This window comes from Benincasa hispida, chromosome 7 (genome assembly GCF_027475165.1).
Source record: "Benincasa hispida cultivar pf3 chromosome 7, pf3_genome.v1.1, whole genome shotgun sequence".
Classification (NCBI taxonomy): domain Eukaryota; kingdom Viridiplantae; phylum Streptophyta; class Magnoliopsida; order Cucurbitales; family Cucurbitaceae; genus Benincasa; species Benincasa hispida.
The window spans coordinates 50948977-50972629 of NC_143484.1; the positions used below are offsets into that span (position 1 = coordinate 50948977).

Below are 23653 nucleotides of genomic sequence, written 5' to 3' on the forward strand. Positions count from 1 at the left end.
TTTTATTTAACAATTTCTTCTTGATAAAAAAATAGTAACTAATTATTATAAGAATAAGAGTTATTCTGGTGTAATAATTGGTTGATAATGTCTCCATTCAACAAAGAGTCAGAATAAATTATCAAATTAAAAAATAGAGATTAAATTTCATCCATTTTTTTATTTTTTTTGGGTAAAGAAAACCGACCTAATCTGCACCCAAACAATGTCGAACACAGTCTTCAACATTCGCAAGGTTCCTTATTCCAGACAACAAACTCTATGGATATCAAATTCACAAAGATTATGATTTAGTACCAGCTTCCCAAATAACTTCTAAAATTGCAATAAAGACAAAGGGAAAGAAAAAAAAAAAAAAGTAATGAAAAGCATTTCAATAATTGGATGAATTTAGAACACCAGAAAGAAAACATTAATAAGGACAGACGTTAATATTAAATTAAATTCGAAAAATCCTCACCCAATTGCGATAGCAATTACATATTGTCCCCAATTAAAGCACGGGAGGTAGTGCTGCTACAAGCAAGTAGTCACGAATCAATTAATTAAATATTATCCTGTGTGGGCCCCTCAATTAATTAATTCATCACCGCCCTTCAATCCAACGGCCTCAATCTACTGCCGTTTGATTAACACACTCATGATTTGGGTCTATCATAAGTCAACTGTTTAGTCAAAGCAGGTCAAATTTCTTTTCATCGCACCCGTTCATTTCGTATCCCACCTATCGTACGGCTATTAATGAAAGTTGTATTTAGGCACGTCCACACGATTTAAAACCCCGACCACAGTCACGGCGATGAAATGAAGTCATTTCAATTTCCAGCCTGGCTTCATTTGTCCGTTTAATATTCCGGCCCCACCAAAAAGTAAATTACCCCTAATTTCCAATTTTACCCCTCTCTTCTTCTCAAATGCTTCGTCTTCCTTCTCCGCCTCCCCCAAAAAATTGCCCTAATGGCCTTCCTGGTTTTACTCTTCTTCCTCGCCGTAACTGCACGGTTTCCGTCGACGGTGGTCTCCGGCGAGTTTCCGGTATTCAGAGAAGCGCCGGCATTCCAAAACGGTCGGGAATGTCGCCGGACAACGAAGCCTTCTGTTATCCACATCGCCATGACTTTAGACGCTACCTATCTCCGAGGATCGATAGCCGGAGTATTTTCCGTACTTCAGCATTCAGCCTGCCCGGAAAACATAGTGTTCCACTTCATCGTCACGCACCGGCGATTAGAGCTCCGGCGCATCATCACCACCACATTCCCCTACCTGAACTTCCATCTCTACCATTTCGATTCAAATCTAGTAAGAGGAAAAATCACCTACTCGGTTCGACGAGCCCTAGATCAGCCACTGAATTACGCGAGAATGTACCTGGCAGAACTATTACCACTCACCGTTAATCGAATCATCTACTTCGATTCAGATCTGGTGGTGGTGGACGACGTGGCGAAACTGTGGAAGATCAATTTAGGGAATCACGTGCTGGGAGCGCCGGAGTATTGCCATGCGAATTTCACGAATTACTTCACGCCGAAATTCTGGAATTCAGAATATGCGGCGGCGTTTGAGGGGCGGAAACCGTGTTATTTCAACACGGGGGTGATGGTGATCGATTTGGGAAAATGGAGGGAAGGGAAATACACGGAGAGGCTGGAAAAATGGATGAGGATTCAGAAGAGGAACAGAATTTATGAGCTGGGATCGTTGCCTCCATTTTTGCTGGTTTTTGCTGGGGATGTTGAAGGAGTTGAGCATCGATGGAACCAACATGGGTTGGGTGGGGATAATTTGAAAGGGGTTTGTAGGGATCTTCATCCTGGTCCGGCCAGTTTACTCCATTGGAGTGGAAAAGGGAAGCCATGGCTGAGATTAGATGCTAAGAAGCCTTGTCCACTAGATAGTTTATGGGCTCCTTATGATCTTTCTCGTTATTCCTCTCTGTTTTCTGACAATTGAAATCGCCGGAAGGAAAGAGGTCGCCATCACTGCCGCCGGTGACGGTGCTTTAAGCTGAGCCCATGGTTGAAGCGAAGGGGGTGTGGGCCTGTTTGGGTTGGTTGTATTCTGGGCCGGGCTACAGCCTTCAACAATGTAAAAATGGATTCGTTTTTTCTTTTATTTTTTTTTCCCTCAACAAGCAACAAATTTTTTAAACTTTTTAGGTTAACGTTCATTGTGATGAAATTTAGATTGAATCAGCCGAGTATAATCGACTGCAATTATAGGGTTTTTTTTTTAGTGCAACGATTATAAAGTGGGTATTGAACAACAAACATTTTAGACTATGATAATTTGTGTGTTATCTACTTTGAAATGTGTATTCTGCGTGTCACTTGATTCATTTCTTTTGTTTTTTTTTTGCCTCTCTACTAGATGAATTAGTTAGAAATTTTGTTTTCTTGACCATTGAAGAATTAGAATGAAAGTTGGTGCAACTTGATGATAAGACTCATTAAGTTCAGGATATAATTGATTCTTCTAGTAAAAGTAAAATTGAAAAATTCAAGGCTCTTTGAGAGTGCAGGAAGAGATACAAGCTTAATTTCTTCTCTATTTTGAAATAAAAATCAGTTATAAATTCTATTGTAAATAGTTGAAAAAAATTATCAACTACAAAGGGCAAGTAAAATCAAAATTGAAAAGCCAAGAGAGATAAATATAACAATAGAGAGTGTGAAAAATAAAAATTCGTCTGATTATTTTTATAATCTTCTCCAAAATCATAATTGAAAAGCAAAGAGAGGAGCATAAAAACAGAGAGTGTGAAAAGTAAAAACTCATCTGGTTATTTTTGTAATCTTCTTCAAGATCGTGAATAGAATTACTGCTTTTGGACTTCAAACTATAGCATGGCTTCATATCCTTGATCTTCTCTTGACTGAATGTGGACAAAATCCTGAAATCTACATGTTAAAATGATGAAGAAACTTGTAAGGTGAGATGGTTTTTTTTTTTTTTTTTAATAAATAACTCCATGTGTTTTACATTATAAATTGGTATCAGAGATTGTAAATTGTCAAGAAAGGCAATCTGACTGGCAAGTTAATAAATAACTCCAAAATCATAACTTACAAGCATGGGCATCTGACTGGCAACGTCTGATCAAGGAAGAATGGCATATGACTGTCTCAGGGTATGGAATTTAATGCAATCACATCACCAAGTGACTATTCAAATTGCCTATATAAAGAGATGTTGCTTGCAAAGAGTGGGAAGTTAGCCATTTTTTGTTTTTCACCTCTGCCAATTGTAAGCAAGAAATAAGAGGGACGATAATCATTCTCCACTGTTGGTAATAAGGTGCTGCTAGAGAGAAGCTCGAAAGAGAGATCTCCTTCAACCCTTTCACCGAGTTGGCAACAACAAGGATAAAAACAAGTCAAAGTGGACAAGAAATTAAACCTTGTGGCTTGACTTCTTCCTTTTACTTTGCATTCTTATTCACTATCCCACTTGATTGAACTAAGATTATATGTATCAAAATTTATTTCTTTAATTCAATCTCAATCTCAACCATTATTCACATCTTCGTCTGTTAATTTTTCTAAGTTGTTTGTGTATGTGAATCTTCTGGCTTGATAAGTGCATAAATTTTTTGCTTGAATCCACATGATCAATTGATTGAAGTGAAAAAACAATTAGTTACTTGAGAAATTAATTACTTGTTGAATGCATCAAGCTAGGGTGTGAGTAATTCTAGAGAGAAAATTATTCATGTCATTTACCTGTTCATTTTAACTAACGCATGCAACCTAAAGATAGGATAAGTGTGGCATCTGCATTGAGAAATATTTAGCATAAATTAAAGAAAAAACTTCTAACGCATTACACGTACACTTAGATTTTAGTAGACATCTATACTATTTTCGTTTCATTGTCATTGTGCTTATATAGGCTTGTTGTTCCCACTAGGAAATCAATGCATATCATCCACGAACCTTTTTTCCTTTTTCTGAACTCCTATTTCACTCTTGCATGCATGCGTGCTAGTAGTTTAGTGTACATAACCAACTCATATCAACCAATTAGGAAACCTCTAAAATAGATCCAAAGATCAAAACTACGTTAGTGTATTTTAGAATCCCCGTGTTCGACCCTAGGTTTACAGAACATTTAAGTTAGATTTATACTTGTGTCTAGCTTAAGAAAACTTGTATACAACTAGCAAGGTGTGCACAAACATAAATCTATCATTAGTCCAACGCATAGCATCATCTTCATACCAAGTGATAGATTAAACATCTTCATCATAATCATTCATTTTCATCATCATTTATCTTCAAAAGCACAAATACGGTTGAAACGCAACAAGTTTTTTGCATTGTTGTCGAGGATTCTAGCAATGTAGCTCGAATTTAGATATTGTATCTTTTTGCAGAACTTTCAATCGAAGGTGTATTACAAGTTAAGCCTAGACTTTTGAACGTTTTATGAGCAAAGCGAAAACTCCGGAACTCAGATACGACCCAAAGATTGAAAGGACTTTCAGATGGAGAAACATATCAAATAAACGTCGAAGGTGAAGGAAATAGGAATCAGGATTTTTGTGAGCAGCAGAAGCAAGACTATTTCAAATTACAATCATGAATCAACAAATCATTTACAGTCGACTTCAAAACAAACAGATATGCAAATCATACAGAAATTACAGCATGTAATATACGAATGTACAGAGGGAAAATTGTACTAACAACGAAAAAAGTGTCTCCACACTCCGATGCGCGACTATTCGAACAACAACGACCACGAACACTCGATCTACACAACCGCAACACTGCACAAACATAAATGATAAGAAAAAGGAAACCACTTTTCTTTTAAACTCACGGTTACCATGATCCAATAACCACCCACTACTTTGGTTATTTAAAAGAAAAAGTATTAATTATTTAATAATTAATATTATTATAAACATAAATGATAAGAACTTATCATACTGTATTTATAACCTATAATTTTAATATTTCATCTCATAAAACATATAAACCATAGTTCTTTTTGTATTCTATGGTACTTAATATAAATCTCATTTACATCAATCCTCCACTAGATGTATCTCATATATCATACCGATTATATCATATATAATCAAAATACCTCTTGTCAATTTGAACATTTCAAATCAGTACCAAGAACATATCCTCAACATGTATCCAAGCTACCAAGGGGGCCTCATGGACCTGCAGATCCGAAGCTCCAACGGTACGTGAATAACTGACTAAACTCTTTAGTCACAAGATCCACCATCTGTTAACTGCTAAACACTCCACTAAAGACCGACAGCTGAACTCTTCTCACTATAGATATATTATGTGTCCATCTTAACCAATCAGCAGTGCGACAATCCTTCACAAATCGTTCGTAAGTACAGCTGCGCCAATAACCGTTATGCCCTTGTAGTTACATCTGTCTTCTTATGTACCACTGATCCCTCTAATGAACATAAACCATAGTCCTACTATGATTGAGTCTTCTCTTCCTACTATGATTGAGTTTTCTCCTCCAAAGAGAAGCTGTGGCCACTATGTTCAAGCCCCAGAATCAGCCCTTAAGGGAGCAATCTCTCTACTTATCCCTAATTCGGGAAAGGAGTGAATTCCATATTGTGGATTGAGTTCCCAGCTCCCAGATCAGATGAGTCCCCAAAAAGGTAGGCATGTTGAGTTGGCAATCTGGCCACTCTCACCCATACTAATCAAAGAACTGCCCTCAAAGGCAGGAGTTCACAAAACACTTAGGATTGAGGTCGTGTCACCTATGGTCGTTTAGGTGAGATGCAAGTCTCTAGTATCAACGACATTATATACAGAGTCTAGTCATTTCGTGGTCCAGGTCTTATATAAACTCTTTGTATAGGACACCCCCGCTTCACGTCTCCACACGATTGGGCAGGATCAACCATCTGTAGTAGTTTACAACACTTGCAAACCTCTACAAAGCAGGTCGTATTCATAGTGTCACCAGGATCATGTATCCCACTTTAATCCTTATACTACCAACTGATTTAGATTATTACTTAATACATGATCCACTTGTATATCACATATATATACTTAAGTTCACATAAAATAACCAAGGAGCTTTGTTTATTAGATATGAGTAAATGCCAGAATTAAATAACATTTATTTTATTCATTGAACAATGTGTATCTTTACAAAACAACGAGACTCCAGAAGAATTAGGACATCAATCCCAACAATCTCCCACTTGTCCTAATGACTCGGGAGACTAATGTACAATATACAATAAACTAGAGATCTCACGTATCATCTTCCACTTGCCCTAGACAAGATGTTGCATGTTCTGTAGACCTAGACTCTCCAGGTGACCCTCGAACACTTTAGCCGTGAGGGCATTGGTAAAGGGATCAGCAACGTTTTGCTTCGATGCGATCTACTCGACTATCACATCACCGCGACGCACAATCTCCCTGATCAGGTGATATTTTTGTTCTATGTACTTACCTTGACGATGACTCTGAGGCTCTTTCGAATTTGCCACAAGCCGGCTGTTATCACAATAAAAAGTGATAGGCAAATCTATATTTGGAAGAACTTCCAAATCTGTAAGGAACTTCCTCAGCCAAACAGCCTCTCTAGCTGCTTCACAAACCGCTACGTATTCGGCTTCCATAGTGGAGTCCACGATGCATCCTTGCTTGATGCTTTGCCAAACTATAGCCTCTCCATTCAGAGTAAACACTGATCTCGATGTTGATTTGCGAGAATCTCGATCGGTCTGAATGTCAGAGTCCGTGTATCTTGTAAGGATCAGATTCTTATCTCCATACACAAGCATGTAGTCCCTTATTCTCTGAAGATACTTGAGTATCGTCTTGACTACCGTCCAGTGATAAAATCTTGGATTAGACTGATACCGACTAATAATCTCTACTGGATAGCAAATGTCGAGTCTGGTACTCAACATTGCATACATCAAGCTTCATACAGCAGATGCATAGGGAATCCGTCTTATCTCCTCAACTTCTTGAGGTGTCTTAGGACATTGATCCTTAGACAGAACGACTCCATACCTGAAAGGTAACAAACCCCTCTTGGAATCTTGCATCTTGTACCTGATCAACATTTGATCAATGTACGATGCTTGAGATAGGGCTAAACATTTGTTCTTGCGATCCTGAATGATCTGGATCTCAAGAACATATTGTGCTTCACTCAAATCTTTCATTTAGAACTGGGCAGCTAGCCAACTCTTAATGTCAGTCAGATATTCTATATCATTCCCAATGAGTAGGATATCATCCATATACAGTACTAAGAAAGCTACTGAGCTGTTGATGATCTTCTTGTAAACACAAGGCTCATCAACGTTCTGGTCAAAGCCAAACGACTTGACAGCAGTGTCAAATCTGATGTTCCAAATTCGAGATGCTTGTTTCAGCCCATAAATGGACCGATTAAGCTTGCAAACTCTTTTCTCTTGATCTGGAACTACAAACCCTTCTGGTTGAGTCATATAGATGGTCTCCTCAAGATTACCATTCAGAAAGGCAGTCTTGACATCCATTTTCCGTTTCATAATCATAAAATGTGGCTATGGACAAGAGAATCCTAATAGACTTAAGCATGACAACAGGTGAGAAAGTTTCCTCATAGTCAACTCCCTCAACCTGGGTATATCCCTTTGCCACGAGTCTAGCCTTAAAGGTTTGCACCTTTCCATCTACACCTCTCTTTTGCTTATAGATCCACTTGCACCCAATAGGTCTTACTCCATCATGTGGATCAACAAGCTCTCAGACGTTGTTGAAGTACATAGACTCTATTTCCTGGTTCATGGCCTTAACCCATTCATCTTTGTCAACATCCTCTATTGCTTTCTTAAAAGACAATGGATCCTTGACCTCATCATTCGTAATGACATTTTGGGCTTCAGTCAAACCCATGTAGCGATCTGATGGGTTTAAAACTCCCACTACGTCGAGGCAATCTCAACTCTTGAGCTGGTTGACTAGACGTCCCAACCTCAACAACTCTTGTTGATCTGTCGGCCTATTCAACAACTCTTGTTGAACCCTCAGCAGTCTCAGTCTCACTAGAGATCTCACGTAAAACGAGCTTACTTCGTGGCTTATGATCCCTCATGTGATCTTCTTCCAAGAAGATAGCATTAGTTGAAACAAACACTTTGTTCTCACTTGGATCATAGAAGTATTCTCCTCTCGTTTCCTTAGGGTAGCCCACAAAGAGGCAAACCTTCAAATGCGGTTCCAACTTCTTTGGGTTAGTCACTAGCACATGTGCCGGATAGCCCCAAATCCTGAAGTGGTGTAAACTACTTTTACAGCCTCTCCATAACTCAATAGGTGTTTCATAAACTTTTCGAGGGAACGTTGTTCAGGATATAACATGCAATCTGCACTGCATAACCCCAAAATGAGTCTGAAAGATTAGTATAACTCATCATAGACCAAACCATGTCGAACAAGGTCCTGTTTCTCCTTTCTGATACACCATTCTGCTGAGGTGTACCAGGGGCCGAGAGTTGGGACGCAATCCCATGTTCTATCATATAGTTCTAGAATTGTAGGTCCATATACTCTCCACCACGATTAGATCGTAGTGTTTTTATCTTCTTATCTAACAAGTTTTCAACTTCAGCCTTATACTCCTTGAACTTGTCAAGAGCTTCAGACTTACTTGCATTAGGAAGAGATACCAAAACCTTGAATAATCATCTATGAAAGAGATGAAATATTCATACCCACCTCGAGCTCTAACATTCATCGAACCACAAAGGTCTGAATGTACAAGCTCCAAGGCTTCCTTGGCTTTGTAACCGTTTCCAGTAAAAGATCATTTGGTCATCTTGCCTTCAAGGCATGATTCACATACCGGCAAGAAGTTTTATTCTAAACTCTTTAAAAGTCCACTTTTCACCAACTTCTGCACCAATTTCTCAATCCTATTGAGGTTGATGTGACCTAGTCTTAGATGCCAAAGATGGGTGTTTTCCTTTGAAGAAACCTTTAGTCCTTTAGCTGTTGTTGTCGTACTGAATATTTCAGTGTTAAACAAGGCTTTTATGACTAACGGCTTAGTACATATAAGTTATTTTTCATTGAACCAGAACCAATCTCCATTCCATTCTTGAATATATACACTTTATTCTCAGAAAAGGAGACGGTATAGCCTTGTTCAATGAGACAAGAAACCGAGATTAAGTTCCTCTTAATATGAGGAACTACAAAAACATTATCTAGTAACAGATAACGTTTCTTGTCAACAAATAACTTTAGTCTGCCTATAGTAACAACTGAAACAATCTCACCATTACCAACTCGAAGAGTCATCTCTCCCTGTGGCAACGTTACCCAGGAACTAAATCCTTGGTAAGAAGAACTGATGATTGATAGCACCTAAATCAAGGATCCAGGCAGAATCCTCATTCTCTTCCAGACATGTCTCCAAGACCAATAAATCGTATTTACTGTCTTATCTCCTCTTTTAGAGAGTAGTGGGATGGAGGTTGTTTGCCACGAAATTCGTTCCACACGATTCTTTCCACTGTAATAAATCGTTCATTTTTAAAAGCTTTAAATAGAAATACTAATGAGTTGCTGAAAATAAAAACACATTGACCTACGTTAGGTTTTAAGCAAATACCCGTTGTAAAATAGAACAACATCCAATAAGGTTTTAGAAAAACTAACATGAACCCCGTGTGATATTTAGTTTCGTAATGACACTTTAAAGGTTTAGGACAAAATTCGCCGAAGGGAGGTCAGTTATCCCTCCTCTGAATTGAGAAGATCTCAACCAGTCATTAATACTAGAACAACTCTTGTTCCAATAACGACAAGCCATCATTGATTTCGCCAAGAGATCATTAACTTACTTAACAATCTCCCGTAAGTGTGACCCACCATTTTAAGCCCTAGAGGTTCGTCCCAAAAGGCCAATCCGAAGGGAAAATCCGATTGGGGTAAAACCTAAAGCGACTCTATCCATTTCTGGAGTTCACCTTGATATTGACTAACTGCACAAAACCCATCCGAAGGGGGCCGCATCGAAGGCGACTCGAGGGCGTACAGAATGATCTCACAGTGTGAACCAATGAAAGAGACCATAGGACGTGTTGGCACATACCCTTCACCCACTTACTATAAATATTCTCTCCGTCCACCTTGATATTGACTCATGCAAACATCATCCGAAGGGGGATGCATCCTAGGCATCTCGAGGCCAAGCATGAATCTCATGGTGTGAACATACAGGGAGAAACGTGAGTGGAATCATAGACATATCGGATATGCCTCCTCCTCCCACTGAGTATTTTATAACCTAGGGTTTAGTTTACTTAGAAAAAACACGGCTAAGGATTTTAACTAAGTGACTTTTAGGTTTTCACAATAGTAACTTTTACCTTGGATAGTTGTACAACTTTTGATCATCATCCATTAAACTCTTTAATGGAGTCTTTGACCAAAACGTCGCATGCTTGTTCAAAACCTATCTAATTCACCTTTCCAGGTAGGTTTCCAGGTAGGGGTGTTAAGTTTTCGTCAACTTAAGAACCCTAGCCTAGCCAAAACCCACCTTAGACAAAAGTTCCCTTATAAATAGGTTTACAACAAATTTAATCTTTTATTCCAACCAATTTAATCCTATCAAAATGATTTTAAAAGATTAATCTAGGTTATTAAACTCTTTAGAACCATTTGAACTTAGGTCTATCTCAATCCAATTTTAAAACCCTTTTAAAAACTTGAGTTCACTCTAAGTCCGCATGCAACTCTAAATTATTGATTTTAGGTCTAATTTCCTTTATAACACTTATAAACGGAAACAACCACCACAATGCGAAGCTAACACATGCAAGGCATTCATAACGATTATAAACAGCCTAAGTGTCATGCTCAATGCATTGTCCATTCATTGCTACTTCTTTTATATAACACTTATACAAAAAAGTAATGAAACAAGCAAAACATGCTTCCATTCACCCTTAGACAATAACATTTATAATATAAGGATGATGCATGATAGTGCTCAATGCATGCAAAATATTCTTATATTTCATGATGCATGCGCATGCTTGCAAGTAATTTCTTCATGCAAGATTATAACATTTATAATACATGATGCATGAGTAATTGCACAACCTAAGGTGGGTTTTTAACTATATGACAAACACTTTGATATATAAGAACCATACACCACATGCATAAGCAATAAAAGTTGAAGAACCAGGTAAAATTTCCTTAAAACACAAAAGGGAAAGCTAACTATTACAAAGACAAGGAGTCTTCGGTTCAAACAGGCGAACCGGGTCTTGAATCGCTCAGCAAAACAACGCTTCTCCAACCATCCATCATGTACTAAGCACCCCGCGATCGTCTACACGATAATACAAACTCTTTACTCTATCGTTTACCAACGCTCCCAGAGTTAAACGATCGTTTAGCATCTACTATACGATCGTCTAGAAAAAATCCAAACGATTGTTTAGATATTACAACACGATCGTGTACCTTTACTAAGCGATGAAGCCTAAAGTACACAATCGCTTAGCACGCTATGCACGATGCCCGAATTCCGCGATCGTCTAAACGACTATGATGCCGCGAAGCACCATCGCCTAAGCGATCGCTTAGCTAACGTCTCCGTATCGCATACGCACGATCGCATAAGTAGTAACTAAGTGATGAAGCTTGCTAACTACACAATCGTTTAGCGTGCGCCTTCTACTAAACAACGAGTATCGTATGCTCCCACTACGATTTCCTGTACTAACAATGGCAGAAGTGTCTCCACGCTCCGATGCACGACCGTTTGAACAACAGCGACCACGAACACTCGATCTACACGATCGCAACACCACACGAATACTTCGCGCTCGTCCTCAACGATCTCCTCGGTCATGATCTCCTCCGCAACACCACATACGGACTCCTCCAAAGCACCACGAACGGCCTACAGCAAACCTCGACGGTGTTAAGTTGAGTCTGACACCACCAACAAGGCGACCTTGGTATTTTCGGTGTGAGAATCTAGAGGGTGGGCTCTGTTCGGACTTGGTGTGAGGCAGACGAACGGAGAAAACAATGATCACGTACACGACTGGGCAAGTGGGAGAAGTCAGAGACCTATTATATAGGTCGATACTCAATTGTTGAGAAAAATTTATGCGATTGTCTAGCAAAAGCTATGCAATAGTTTAGCTCGGTCTGTCGCCTACAGACTCTACATGATCGTTTACTTGGGCCAGCGATCGTCTAGCAAAACTATGTGATCATTTAGTAAACACTGCACAATCGTTTAGCTAGCACTTGCACAATCGTTTAGCTCGCCCAACCATCGTTCAGCAAATCTGTATTTACTTGACGACTTCCATGAGTTTCTTTTCACTGGAGAGAAAACTCAAATTCTTTTTCAAAACCTTTTGTGAAAACTAAAAACTTCTTTTCAAAATAGGAAACCACTTTCCTTTTAAACTCACGATTACCATGATCCAATAACCACTCACTACTTTGGTTATTTAAAAGAAAAAGTATTAATTATCTACTAATTAATATTATTATAAACATAAATGATAACCAACTTATCATACTATATTTATAACCTATATTTTTAATATTTCATCTCATGAAACATATAAACCATAGTTCTTTTTGTATTCCATGGTACTTAATGTAAATCTCATTTACATCAATCCTCCACTAGATGTATCTCATACATCATACCGATTATATCATATATAATCAAAATACCCCTTGTCAATTTGAACATTTCAAATCAACACCAAGAACTGATCCTCAACATGTATCCAAGCTACCAAGGGGACCTCATGGACCTGCAGATCCGAAGCTCCAATGGTACATGAATAACTGACTAAACTCTTTAATCGTGGAATCTACCATCCGTTAACTGCCAGGCACTCCACTAAAGACCGACAGTTGAAATCTTCTCACTACAAATATATTATGTGTCCATCTTAACCAATCAGCAGTATAACAAACCTTCACAGATCGCTAGTAAGTACAGCTGGGACAATAACCGTTATGCCCCTGCAGTTACATCTGTCTCCTTAAGTACCACTGATCCCTCTAATGAACATAATTCATAGTCCTACTGTGACTGAGTCCCGGAATCAGCCCTTAAAGGAGCAATCTCTCTACTTATCCCTGCTTCGGGAAAGGAGTGAATTCCATATTGTGGATTGAGTTCCCAACTCCCAGATCAGACAGGTCCCCAAAAAGGTAGGCATGTTTAGTTGGAAATCTGGCCACTCTCACCCATACTAATCAAAGGACCACCCGCAAAGGCAGGAGTTCACAAAACACTCAGAATTGAAGTCGTGTCACCTATGGTCGTTTAGGTGAGATGCAAGTCTCTAGTATCAACGACGTTATATACAGAGTCTAGTCATCTTGTGGTCCAGGTCTTATACAAACTCTTGTATAGGACATCCCTGCTCCACGTCTCCACACGAATGGTCAGGATCAACCATCTATAATAGTTTACAACACTTGCAAACCACTACAAAGCGAGCCGTATCCGTAGTGTCACCAGGATCAGGTATCCCACCTTAATCTTTATACTACAAACCGATTTAGATGATCACTTAAGGCATGATCCACTTGTATATCACATATACATGTTTAAGTTCACATAAGATAACCAAGGAGCTTTGTTTATTAGATATGAGTAAATGCCAGAATTAAATAACACTTATTTTATTCATTGAACAATGTGTATCTTTACAAAACAACGAGACTCTGGGAGAATTAGGACATCAATCCCAACAGAAGGTTAAGGCTGTTAGAGTAAATATGCAATATACGAAAGCTAACAAAATCATTAATCACTCTAATTAGATTAATTTATGTAATAAGCATTCAAACTCATAGTTTCAAAACAATAGGGTTTCAGTTTTACTACCTTTGTAGATTTCCACTTAGTCCTTGCAAGGTCCACAAAAATGGCGTCAATCTCTTCAGTAGATCATCAAGAATGTCTTCTCTACCAATCACAGTCTTGAATTGAGTGGTGGAACTCTTAATTGAACAGGAATTTTAATTGGTTTGAAGAGGGTTTTATAGAAGAAAATTTTCAATAGAATTTAAAAAAAAAAAAAAAAAAATCAGTTGCATGCCCTTAACTCTAATCAAATCAGAAGTATTTATTAACCTTAAACATGCAAGCACTTAGTTAATCAACCAATTGACACTTCAAAAGGCACTAACAAAGTGGAATAGGTGTTAATTTTTGGACAAATTCACCTAAACTAAAAAAATTTGGGACAAATCTGCTATTTAATCAACTTTTCAAATTTAATTTTATTTAATTAAACTAAACATAAATTCAATTTCTAAAATTTAATTAATTAAATAAAAATAAATTAATATCAAATATTAAATTAATAAAACACCTAGTTTAAACATGAATCCTTATTCATATAATCAATATTTAAATCATTATTTAAATATATTGAACTCTCCAAATACGTTTAATTTCAATAAATTTAAACGTTAATTATATTGAATATAATTATCCAAACCCTGAATTGAATTTGAACATTTAAATTCACTCAATATTCTAATCCAAGGTTTATTTTTTTATGAGCTAGTAGAGGGACCTTATGGACCTACGGATCATGAGCTTCAACGATTTGAAATTAATTGGCTAAACTCTTTAAACCGAATTAATCAATATTTGTTAACTACCGAGACATACCATTATAGCTTAGTAGTTGCACTCTCTTCACTGTAGATATATTTCTGCCACTTGATTTAACCATAATCTATAAGTCGGTCCTTCACAGATCATTTGTATTTATAGCTAGGTCAAAATTATTGTTTTACCCCTGTAATACATCTTGCTCCTTAAGCCTCCACTGATCCTCTATTGAACAATTGGTTTATAGTCCAACTAATAAACCATATCTCTCTCTGTCATGGGAGGGCGTGGCCCCATAGTTCAAGTCCATGAATCAATACTTAAGGGAACAACCTGCCTACTAACCTTAAGATGAATAGGAGTGAATTCCTTCTTGCAGGACTATGTCCCCAGCTATCTATCCGGTTTTATCCCTAAAATGGGAGGCTTATTGAGCAGTGATGTTAAACCACTCTCACCTATGCAGATCAAAGGATAATCCCGAAATAAATAGAAGTTTATAGTTAGCTCAGGACTAAGATCGAGTTACTTTAGGTCATCGATTTTAAATAGTCAGTTTTAACAGTAAATGGATGTTATAAAGAAAAATAACTATTTCATGGTCTGATCTTATGCAAACATCTTTTGCATAGGATGCTGCAAGGATACGAATGGAATGTTATGCTGTGTTATGTTTTGTATCGCTTATACACACTACTGATTGATGAATGATAATTTATTCTTTATCTAACTCTAACGCATGGCTTGTGAATGAAATGAATGATGTTCTATATGCATTCAAGTGTTTTGCAATAAAGACATTTTATGCGATACTACATTCTAAGTGTATGCATTGATAGTGATATGCTCGTAGTATGCGATTGTGTAGTGCATGTCACAAGTTTTCTTGCACTGAAACCAAGTATAATTCCAACGCAAGTTTCTCATAGTGATCCAAGGTCGAACACGGGGATTGTGGTCGTTAAATGCGATACTAATGTGATACATGCGACCGGTTTTAATAATGAATAAAGAATGTTGGTTTGTACAAAAATATAAATTGCGATGAAAGTAAAAATGCGTTCATAATGTAAAATGCGTTGATAAAGTAGATTCCTAACTACTATGATACATGATACATGATACGTTATACAGGGGTCGAGGACTGACTGTGAAGTTGTACAAAAGAATCGATGAATGTGATGGCAAGTCTTATGAATGAGGCAGAAAGAGAAAGAGTAAAGAGTAAAAACATTGCAAGTTCGTCAATCGCGTTAAGGACGCAACTAAGGTTCCGCTTTCCCTTGGCGTACAACTCTCAGTGATCGGTTGCATTCCCATATGTTTATGGTGAAACAGAGATGAACGTGATGAACGCAAGGTTGTTTTCATCTTTGGAAATACTTCTCGCTTTAGTTAACACATTCTTTCAACCTTCTCTCGATAGGCGGAATAACATCTTCACTTCTACTCTCACAGGTGAAGATGCCATCGAGCATGCTTTAGCTAAACTTAATTGATTCCTTGACACAAATTCACTCACTCGCTTAATTCTTGCTATTTACCTCAGGGATTAAGAACACATCATGGAGAAAATGGATGATAGATGTATGGAAAGAGAGAGAGAGATGATAACGATGACGATGATAACATTTAATTCTAAAATTAAGCGTTTGATACATGTTTGTGCATGAGGGATTAAAGAAGATGAACACAAAAGATGAATTAGAGAATAGAAACAAATACGGAAAGAGTGTAAACGTCTTGACACAGATCCCGATCAGAGACTTGTGCTTGTCGGCGTATGGATGGCGGTGGAGAGGAAAGCTTCCCTCCCAGGCTTGCTTTCCCTGTAGAATTGATCTTTTGCATAGAGCTTCAGCTTTGGGAATCGGAAGAATTCTTTGCTCGGAGACTCACCTCTCGGTCTTGTCTCGTCGTTCTCCCAGATTTACTCTATAATCGCTTCAAACCAGCCTCTCTCCCTGTATCAATATATGTCTATGTATATGCCTATCTATATATGTATCTATTTGTATCTCTTTCAGCGAATTTAAGGAAGCTATTCATAGGCGAGACCTTGGCTCTTTGAATTTGTGGTCCCCACTGTCTAATTATGGTAGTTCCTAAAATGGCAGAATGGAAAATTCCTTTCTGTTTCACGATCAATCCGTCAAAATTGCACAACTAAAAGTTGTACACTTGTCATAATCGTCCGCGAATGCATTGCTCTTCACATCTTCGATCTATCGCCGCATGCGGTGTTGTTTTTTATTACCGCATGTGGTTGAAATGCGTTTATCGTTAATGCTCTTGATCGATTGTCGCATGCACCGTCATTGCGTTGATCATCTCTTCGTTCTTGATTAATGGGTTGTAAATTTTGTCTTCGAGCCATTAACGCGTGCAGTGACCTATTTCCTGTAAAACAGAGACTGAAACATTCTATTTCGCCATCGCAATGGTGTTAATGGGTGCGTTTACGACATTTCATAATTTTCGTATTTCTTAGCCAATTTTTATACTATCGACGCAACTTTCCTTTCTTTTTGCCGCAATATCTAAATAAAACCGCATAAATAACTTGTATTTCTATAAGTTATCAGATGCCCCCACTCACATGTCTCCACATGAGCGATTTTGAGATCACATTATTTGTATCAATATACACCGACATCATCTATATACTTATAGACCTGTTTGGCTATATATTAAAATTTGATCCTCTTTTATGTATCTACATAAAGTTTAAGTATTCATACTATAATCGTGGGTTTGTTTATTGGATTTTATAATATAATGAAATTTCAATAACACCTTTATTGAATGAAGTCTCAATAATACTTTATTGCAAAATAGAATATGTTTAAAAAAATATGAACTGCGAGTTTTAGGGCATTCCTAACAAACTCTTACTTGGACTAAAACTCCAGTAAGTTACAAATATATACAAATATACAATGTTGAGAAAGAGAGAGAGAAAATAAAATAAATTAGTGTGGTTCAGTCTGGTTCGGCCGATTCAAAGCGGTTTGGTTTGGTTTGTGGTTTTGGGGTCCGATTCGATTTGAGTTGGTCTGATTCGGTTATGGAGCGGCAGAAGCTTATTTAGGATAAAATTAGCATAATTATTTTAATTTATTGCTTTATTTTATCCTAAGGACCGAAATTACCGGTTCACTTGCTACTTAAATGCTTTATGGATGTCATTTAGATAAATCACACTATATGTTAAGCATGGTCATGCATTTTCATATGCTATAAGTGTTATAAAGTATGGTTTTAAATGCATGATTTGGGTATGATTTCATGAGTTATTTAATGTATTATGATATGTTAAATATATGAAATTAGAAAAACATGATGCATGACATTACTTAGGTAAATATAAAGAGTTATATTTATTAATGTCTTGTATATGCTTGGTAGATTTTCATGATTTTTTTAATATAAGTCTTATATTAATAAAATTAAAAATCAATTTGCATTGAGCATGATACATCCATAGTTTAATATAGTTGTTATATTAAAGTCATGAAATGCATGTAATATAGTTTTCTTGTTAATTAGAGTTTGATTGTTACTCAAGTAAACCATAGAAAGCATGCTTATAGGGCTAATAATTAATTTTTTAATAGTTATAAAATTTATTTAGTAATCGTCAACATATAATAAAGAGTTCCATGCAAACTTAGGATCTTAGGGAATTGATTTAATTTTAAAATGTTTAAAATTAATGTAGACTTTAAATCACATTAATTCTAATAAGATTAAAATTATGTCCTATTTGTTTTAATAGATTTAAAATATGACTAATAGGACAAACAAAACTTTAGGTTATAAGGGAACCCAATCGATGAAGTTTTGTCTAGGTTAGAGGCTCTTCAGATGATGGTTTACGGAATACCTCCTACCTAGGAACTAACCCGAAACTTGAGTTCAATTAACCTTAATTTTGTTAGTATGCAATGTCACTAGTTTAATCAAATGGTTTAATTCATTTAGAATGTTAGAGTAAAAACCTTATTATAAGAGTTATAATAGGCATAGACTTAGATAGATACAGTAGCCGGAATTTAACCAAGTATAATAAAACCCTAAAGTAGTAGAATACTATAGTTGGAGAAAAATGGTATATGGGATATATCAATTTTTAGCTCTCACGTGTAAACCCTAAACTTGTTTTACTATTTAATTAAGTTTAAGTTTTCTTAATTATGTGTTAAAGATGTATATTAACATTAATGCAAAAGTAAGCTAAGTAAGTTTAATGAATGATGCTTTGAAATTTTAAGAGAAGGAAAATTTTCTAATGTCATAAATATATACGCTGAGGTTGTAAAATAGTTGTAAAGCAGTCGACACATAGAAAGTTGAGAAGGTTAACCAATGATAAGCTAGAAAAAGGGCAAGAAATTATGTTAAGTATGGAATGTTGAGTTTTCAGCTGAAGTGGGAGGAAGTTAACACTTAAATAAAGCAGAGGACTCCATGCGTTGGAGCTATGAGGCGTTATGTGGCTAGTCCTATTCAACGATGCGGCTAGAGGTCCAAGAAAGGATCGTTATGGCTAAGTACAACAATGTGGTATGAGGGAAGTATGCGACCAACCTCGTATGAAAATGTTGCGGACTACGTTGATAAACGAGGCGGCAGAGGATAAGACGATGGGTAAAAGTATGCACTGATAAGGAAAAGGCTTAAGTGGCCACAAGGCCATGCGTTGAAGTTAAGCTGAAGAGTTCAGCTTAATTATTTGGTAAGTAAGTCAGGTAGCAGTCTTAGAGATGTCAATTGGAAGATAAGTATGTCAGGTGGCGTTTAATTAAGTTGGAATGCCATGCAAGCAAAAGTATAAATTAACATGATGAAGAAGGATAATGGTTTGCCAAAATTTTATGAGCGAATTCGTAGAAAGGAGTTTAGCAAAATGAATGTTGGGATTAAAGTTATGAAATCTGGAAAATTGAAATTTGAAATGATGTTGTAGATGAATAAACAAGCAATTGCATATGAAGAACAAACAAGTAGCTGATCAATTGATGATATGCATTGATGCGTAGACAAAGAGTTCATAACTAAGGCATTTTGAGTACATCGCATAGTAGACGTTCATCGCTTAGGCTAAGAAGGTGTTTCAATGCTTATCCAAGCACTCTGAAGAAAGATATCCAAATTTTCAGCCAAGTTATAAGGTAAGATGGCTAAGGATAGCTGATGCGGTGAAGATAGGGTATGATGCGTTAAACCTAGTTGTGATGCAATGAATTACTAGTATGCGATGAAGTTAAGTTTATAGCTAAGTTGCTATTTATATTGACCAGGGGACCTTTCTTTATTTCAGAGCAAATGCAAATAGGAGAGGTTTACATACCCCTTGGATAAGTAGCTTAAGATAGAGAGTGACTAGTTTTCAAAATATTTTCTAAGTGTTTTACTTATGAATGTTCAACACATAATTGCTCTTATTTCAATATTCAACGCATGCTTTTAGTCATGGAAATTGAGTTTAACGCATGACTGATGTTTCTAAAGATAGTTTTTATATGAAATCTCCATGCATTTTACTTAATTTCTCATGCCATGACTTAGTATTTAAATGAGTTATTCATTGATTCCTGTAAGTTTGACAAGCATGCTATTTAATGATGTTAACATATATGATAATATGAAACCTACTCCTGAGCTTTGGTACCGAAGGTATTGAAGGAACCAGCAAAGGTTCGCAGTGGAAAGGGATCGTCCCAATTTTTCAATTTTCACAAAACATCAGTTTTACAGAAACAAAAAAATGCATCAAGAATTAAATTTTATAGCATGCTCACAAAATAAAACAAAGAAAAGAAATTAGGGATTAGAAAGCCCTTACCATTGAAGATCTGATCTTCAAGAAATCCCTCGAACCAAAAATCACAAACAAAGAGTGAACCAAAAAGGACACCACAAATTGGATTCCTCTTTATTCTCTAGGATGGGAATCCAATGAGTTGTGGGCTATTGGAATTTTGGTAAGGGAAAAATCAAGAGATGAGAGGAAAAGAAAGATTTTGTGATGCAAAGAATTTTTACAAAGTGATCACTGTGATTGACTCCCTCCCACAGAAAAGAAAAAAAAATCTCTTCTCTATCAAAACGAAGAAGGAGAAGAAGCCAATCCCAACACCCATTCACACTACCTGAGTTGGGAGAGAATAGGGGAGGGAAGTCCCATTAATTCAAATTCAAATTAAAAATAAATTAAATTAATTTTAATTCAAATAAAACTATATATATATGTATGTATGTATGTATGTATGTATGTATGTATGTATGTATGTATGAAACTATAGGTTTTATGACATTAAGCATATAACCTATGGTTTAATATTATATCACATACCATATAACATATAGTTTTAATTCTCTCGTTAATGGTATTTAATATAGATCTCATTTATATTAAATTCAACAATATGAATCCAATTCATATAATTAATATTTGAATCATATTCAAATATTTATTTTATCTCAAATAAATTTTATATTACAATGTATCAAATACATTATAGTAATTATATCATATATAATTAAATTAAATTAATTATATCACATATAATTAATTTCCTCAATTAATTTGAATAATTCAAATTAATCCAAAATTGATTATCTTAAATCCCCGTTGAGTTACAGAGGGGACCTCATGGACCTATAGCTTGAAGCTCCAACAGTACTTGAATAATTAATTAAACTCTTTAATTAAATTATTCAACATACATTAACTGTCGGGCACTCCACTAAAGACCGGCAAACAAATCCCCAAAATGGTAGGTTTATTGAGTCACGTTCTGGCCACTCTCACCCATATAAATCAAATGACCACCTTCATAGGCAGGAGTTCACAACTCACTCAAGATTCAGGTCATATCACCTATGGTCAACCTGGTGAAATATAAGTCTCTATTATGAACGACGTTATATAATGAGACTAGTCATTTTGTGGTCTGATCATATACAAACTCTTTTGTATAGAATACCTCCACTTTCATATCTCCACATGAATGATCAGGATCAGATCATTTGTAGCACTTTACAACAATTGTAACATCTACAAAACAGGTCGTACTCATAGTGTCACCAGGATAAGGTATCCAGCTTTATCCATCTACTACAGACCATTTAAGTTGTCACTTAAACATGATCTACCTGTATGTCTCTACATACATGTTTAAGCTACAAATGATAACCTTGAATGCTACTAAATATCAAATAAAATATCTCATATTTATTGGTTTGTGGATTTAATGCTGCTAAATATCAAATAAAATATCTCATATTTTATTAAATAAATAAAATGTTTGTATAATACAATTATAAACTACAGAACCCTACAAGACTTAAGGCATCAACCACAACAGGTATGGTAAGGTACCAAATTATATGACGATCCTTGTTACCGAAGGTATGGTAAGGTAAGCCAGATCCTTTTCAGTTCTACGTGTACGTACGACTTATGTTATCAACGTTGACGAGATTGAGTAAAAGGGTTCTCTCTCAACTAAGGTTAGTAGGGATTGAGCAAAAGGACTCTCCCACATGTTCATACAAAGGAGTAGAGGAATTCTATAGGATATGTCGATGAGTTTAAACCAGGGTTTTCATGTTATGTTTTCTTTATTTCTTAATTGTTATTTATGAACTCTAGTATGTTAATGATAATGTTGTATTATTAAGCTATTTATACTATGAGTTACGAAGCATGTCTTTTAAAAGAAGTCAATCACTGGGCTTCTAATTCACTCTTTTTAATGTTTTCCTCCCCAGATAGTAGTCAACGTCCCGAGGCCTAGCAGTTTTACCAGTCAGTCACTTCTCAGACCCTCAAAAATTTTGAAGCTTAGGTGGCTCATCATGTTTTGTTAATCTAGTTTTTATGATCATTTCATGGGAAAAGGGTAGAGTTTGTGTTGAACAGATGTTGTAAATAAGTTTTGTTTTTTTTTTAACTGTTAACTATGTTAAAGTTGATATTCTGATTAGTAGTAACTTGTGTGCTTGGAGATGTTGCTGAGATTATGTGTTAAGTTCTAGAAAATTATAAATTGCTAATCAGGTTTAATAGGTATGAAGGACGCAGGTTCATAGGAGAATGTTGGTAGTAATTATCATATAAGGGTTGGCAACTGTTGTCTTCACATCTCTTCACGGATTAAGAGGGTAATATGGGGAAGGGTGTGACATCACGTCCCTAAGAGTTCATACCATGAGATCCATACTCGGCTTCGTGTCGCCTTGGGCACAGCCTCCCTTCGAAAAGTTTTTGCGTGGATCAATACCAAGATGAATAAGGAAAGTGTTCATAGTAAGTAGGAGAAGGACGCATATCAAAATATCATACGGTCTCTTTTGGCACCGTGAGATTCCTATGGTTCGCCTGCGTGTTGTCCTGGAGCGATCATCCTTTCGGAGGCCTGATCATAGGAATCAGAACATTGTAAACTCCAGTAATGGATAGAATTTCTTAGGTTAATCTTCAATAGTTGTCTATCCTTACGGTAGCTTGTTGAAGCGTACTTCTGGGATCCGAAAATGGGAAGGCCGCACTTATAGGATTAATTAAGCTAGTTAATGAATCATTGATAAAAAAAAAAAAAAACGGTAGCTAAGAACTATAGGAATAAGAGTTATTCTGACCTTAGTAATTAGCTGAGATTGTTTCAACTCAGGGGAGGGCTAGCTGATCACTTTTCGGTGGTTTTTACTCTAAACCTCTGAAGTATTGTTGCAAAAACTAAATCAATAGTTTAATTAGGGTTTTGTGGCTTTTGTTTTTGCTTAATTGATTGGATACTTGTTTTTTTGTGTAATGGGTTAAAATGAATATAACTAATATGGTTAATCGTTTGTTATTCGTTTCAGCATGTCTTCCACAATAATTTCCTTGCTTAAGAACGAAAAACTAACTGGTGAAAATTATGTGACATGTTAATCTAACTTGAATAAAATTCTAATTATAGATGATATACAATTCGTCTTAACGGAGGAATATCCTTCA

The 23653-nt window shown here is 36.4% G+C and overlaps 1 protein-coding gene across 1 annotated transcript; it reads left to right on the forward strand.

Moving 5' to 3' along the window:
* Positions 1-205: 205 nt before the first annotated feature.
* On the forward strand, positions 206-2306 carry GATL3 (galacturonosyltransferase-like 3). The gene has a single exon (XM_039037473.2). It carries the CDS (start codon positions 958-960, stop codon positions 1954-1956), a length of 999 nt encoding a protein of 332 aa, XP_038893401.1. The 5' UTR covers positions 206-957; the 3' UTR covers positions 1957-2306.
* The last annotated feature ends 21347 nt before the right edge of the window (positions 2307-23653 follow it).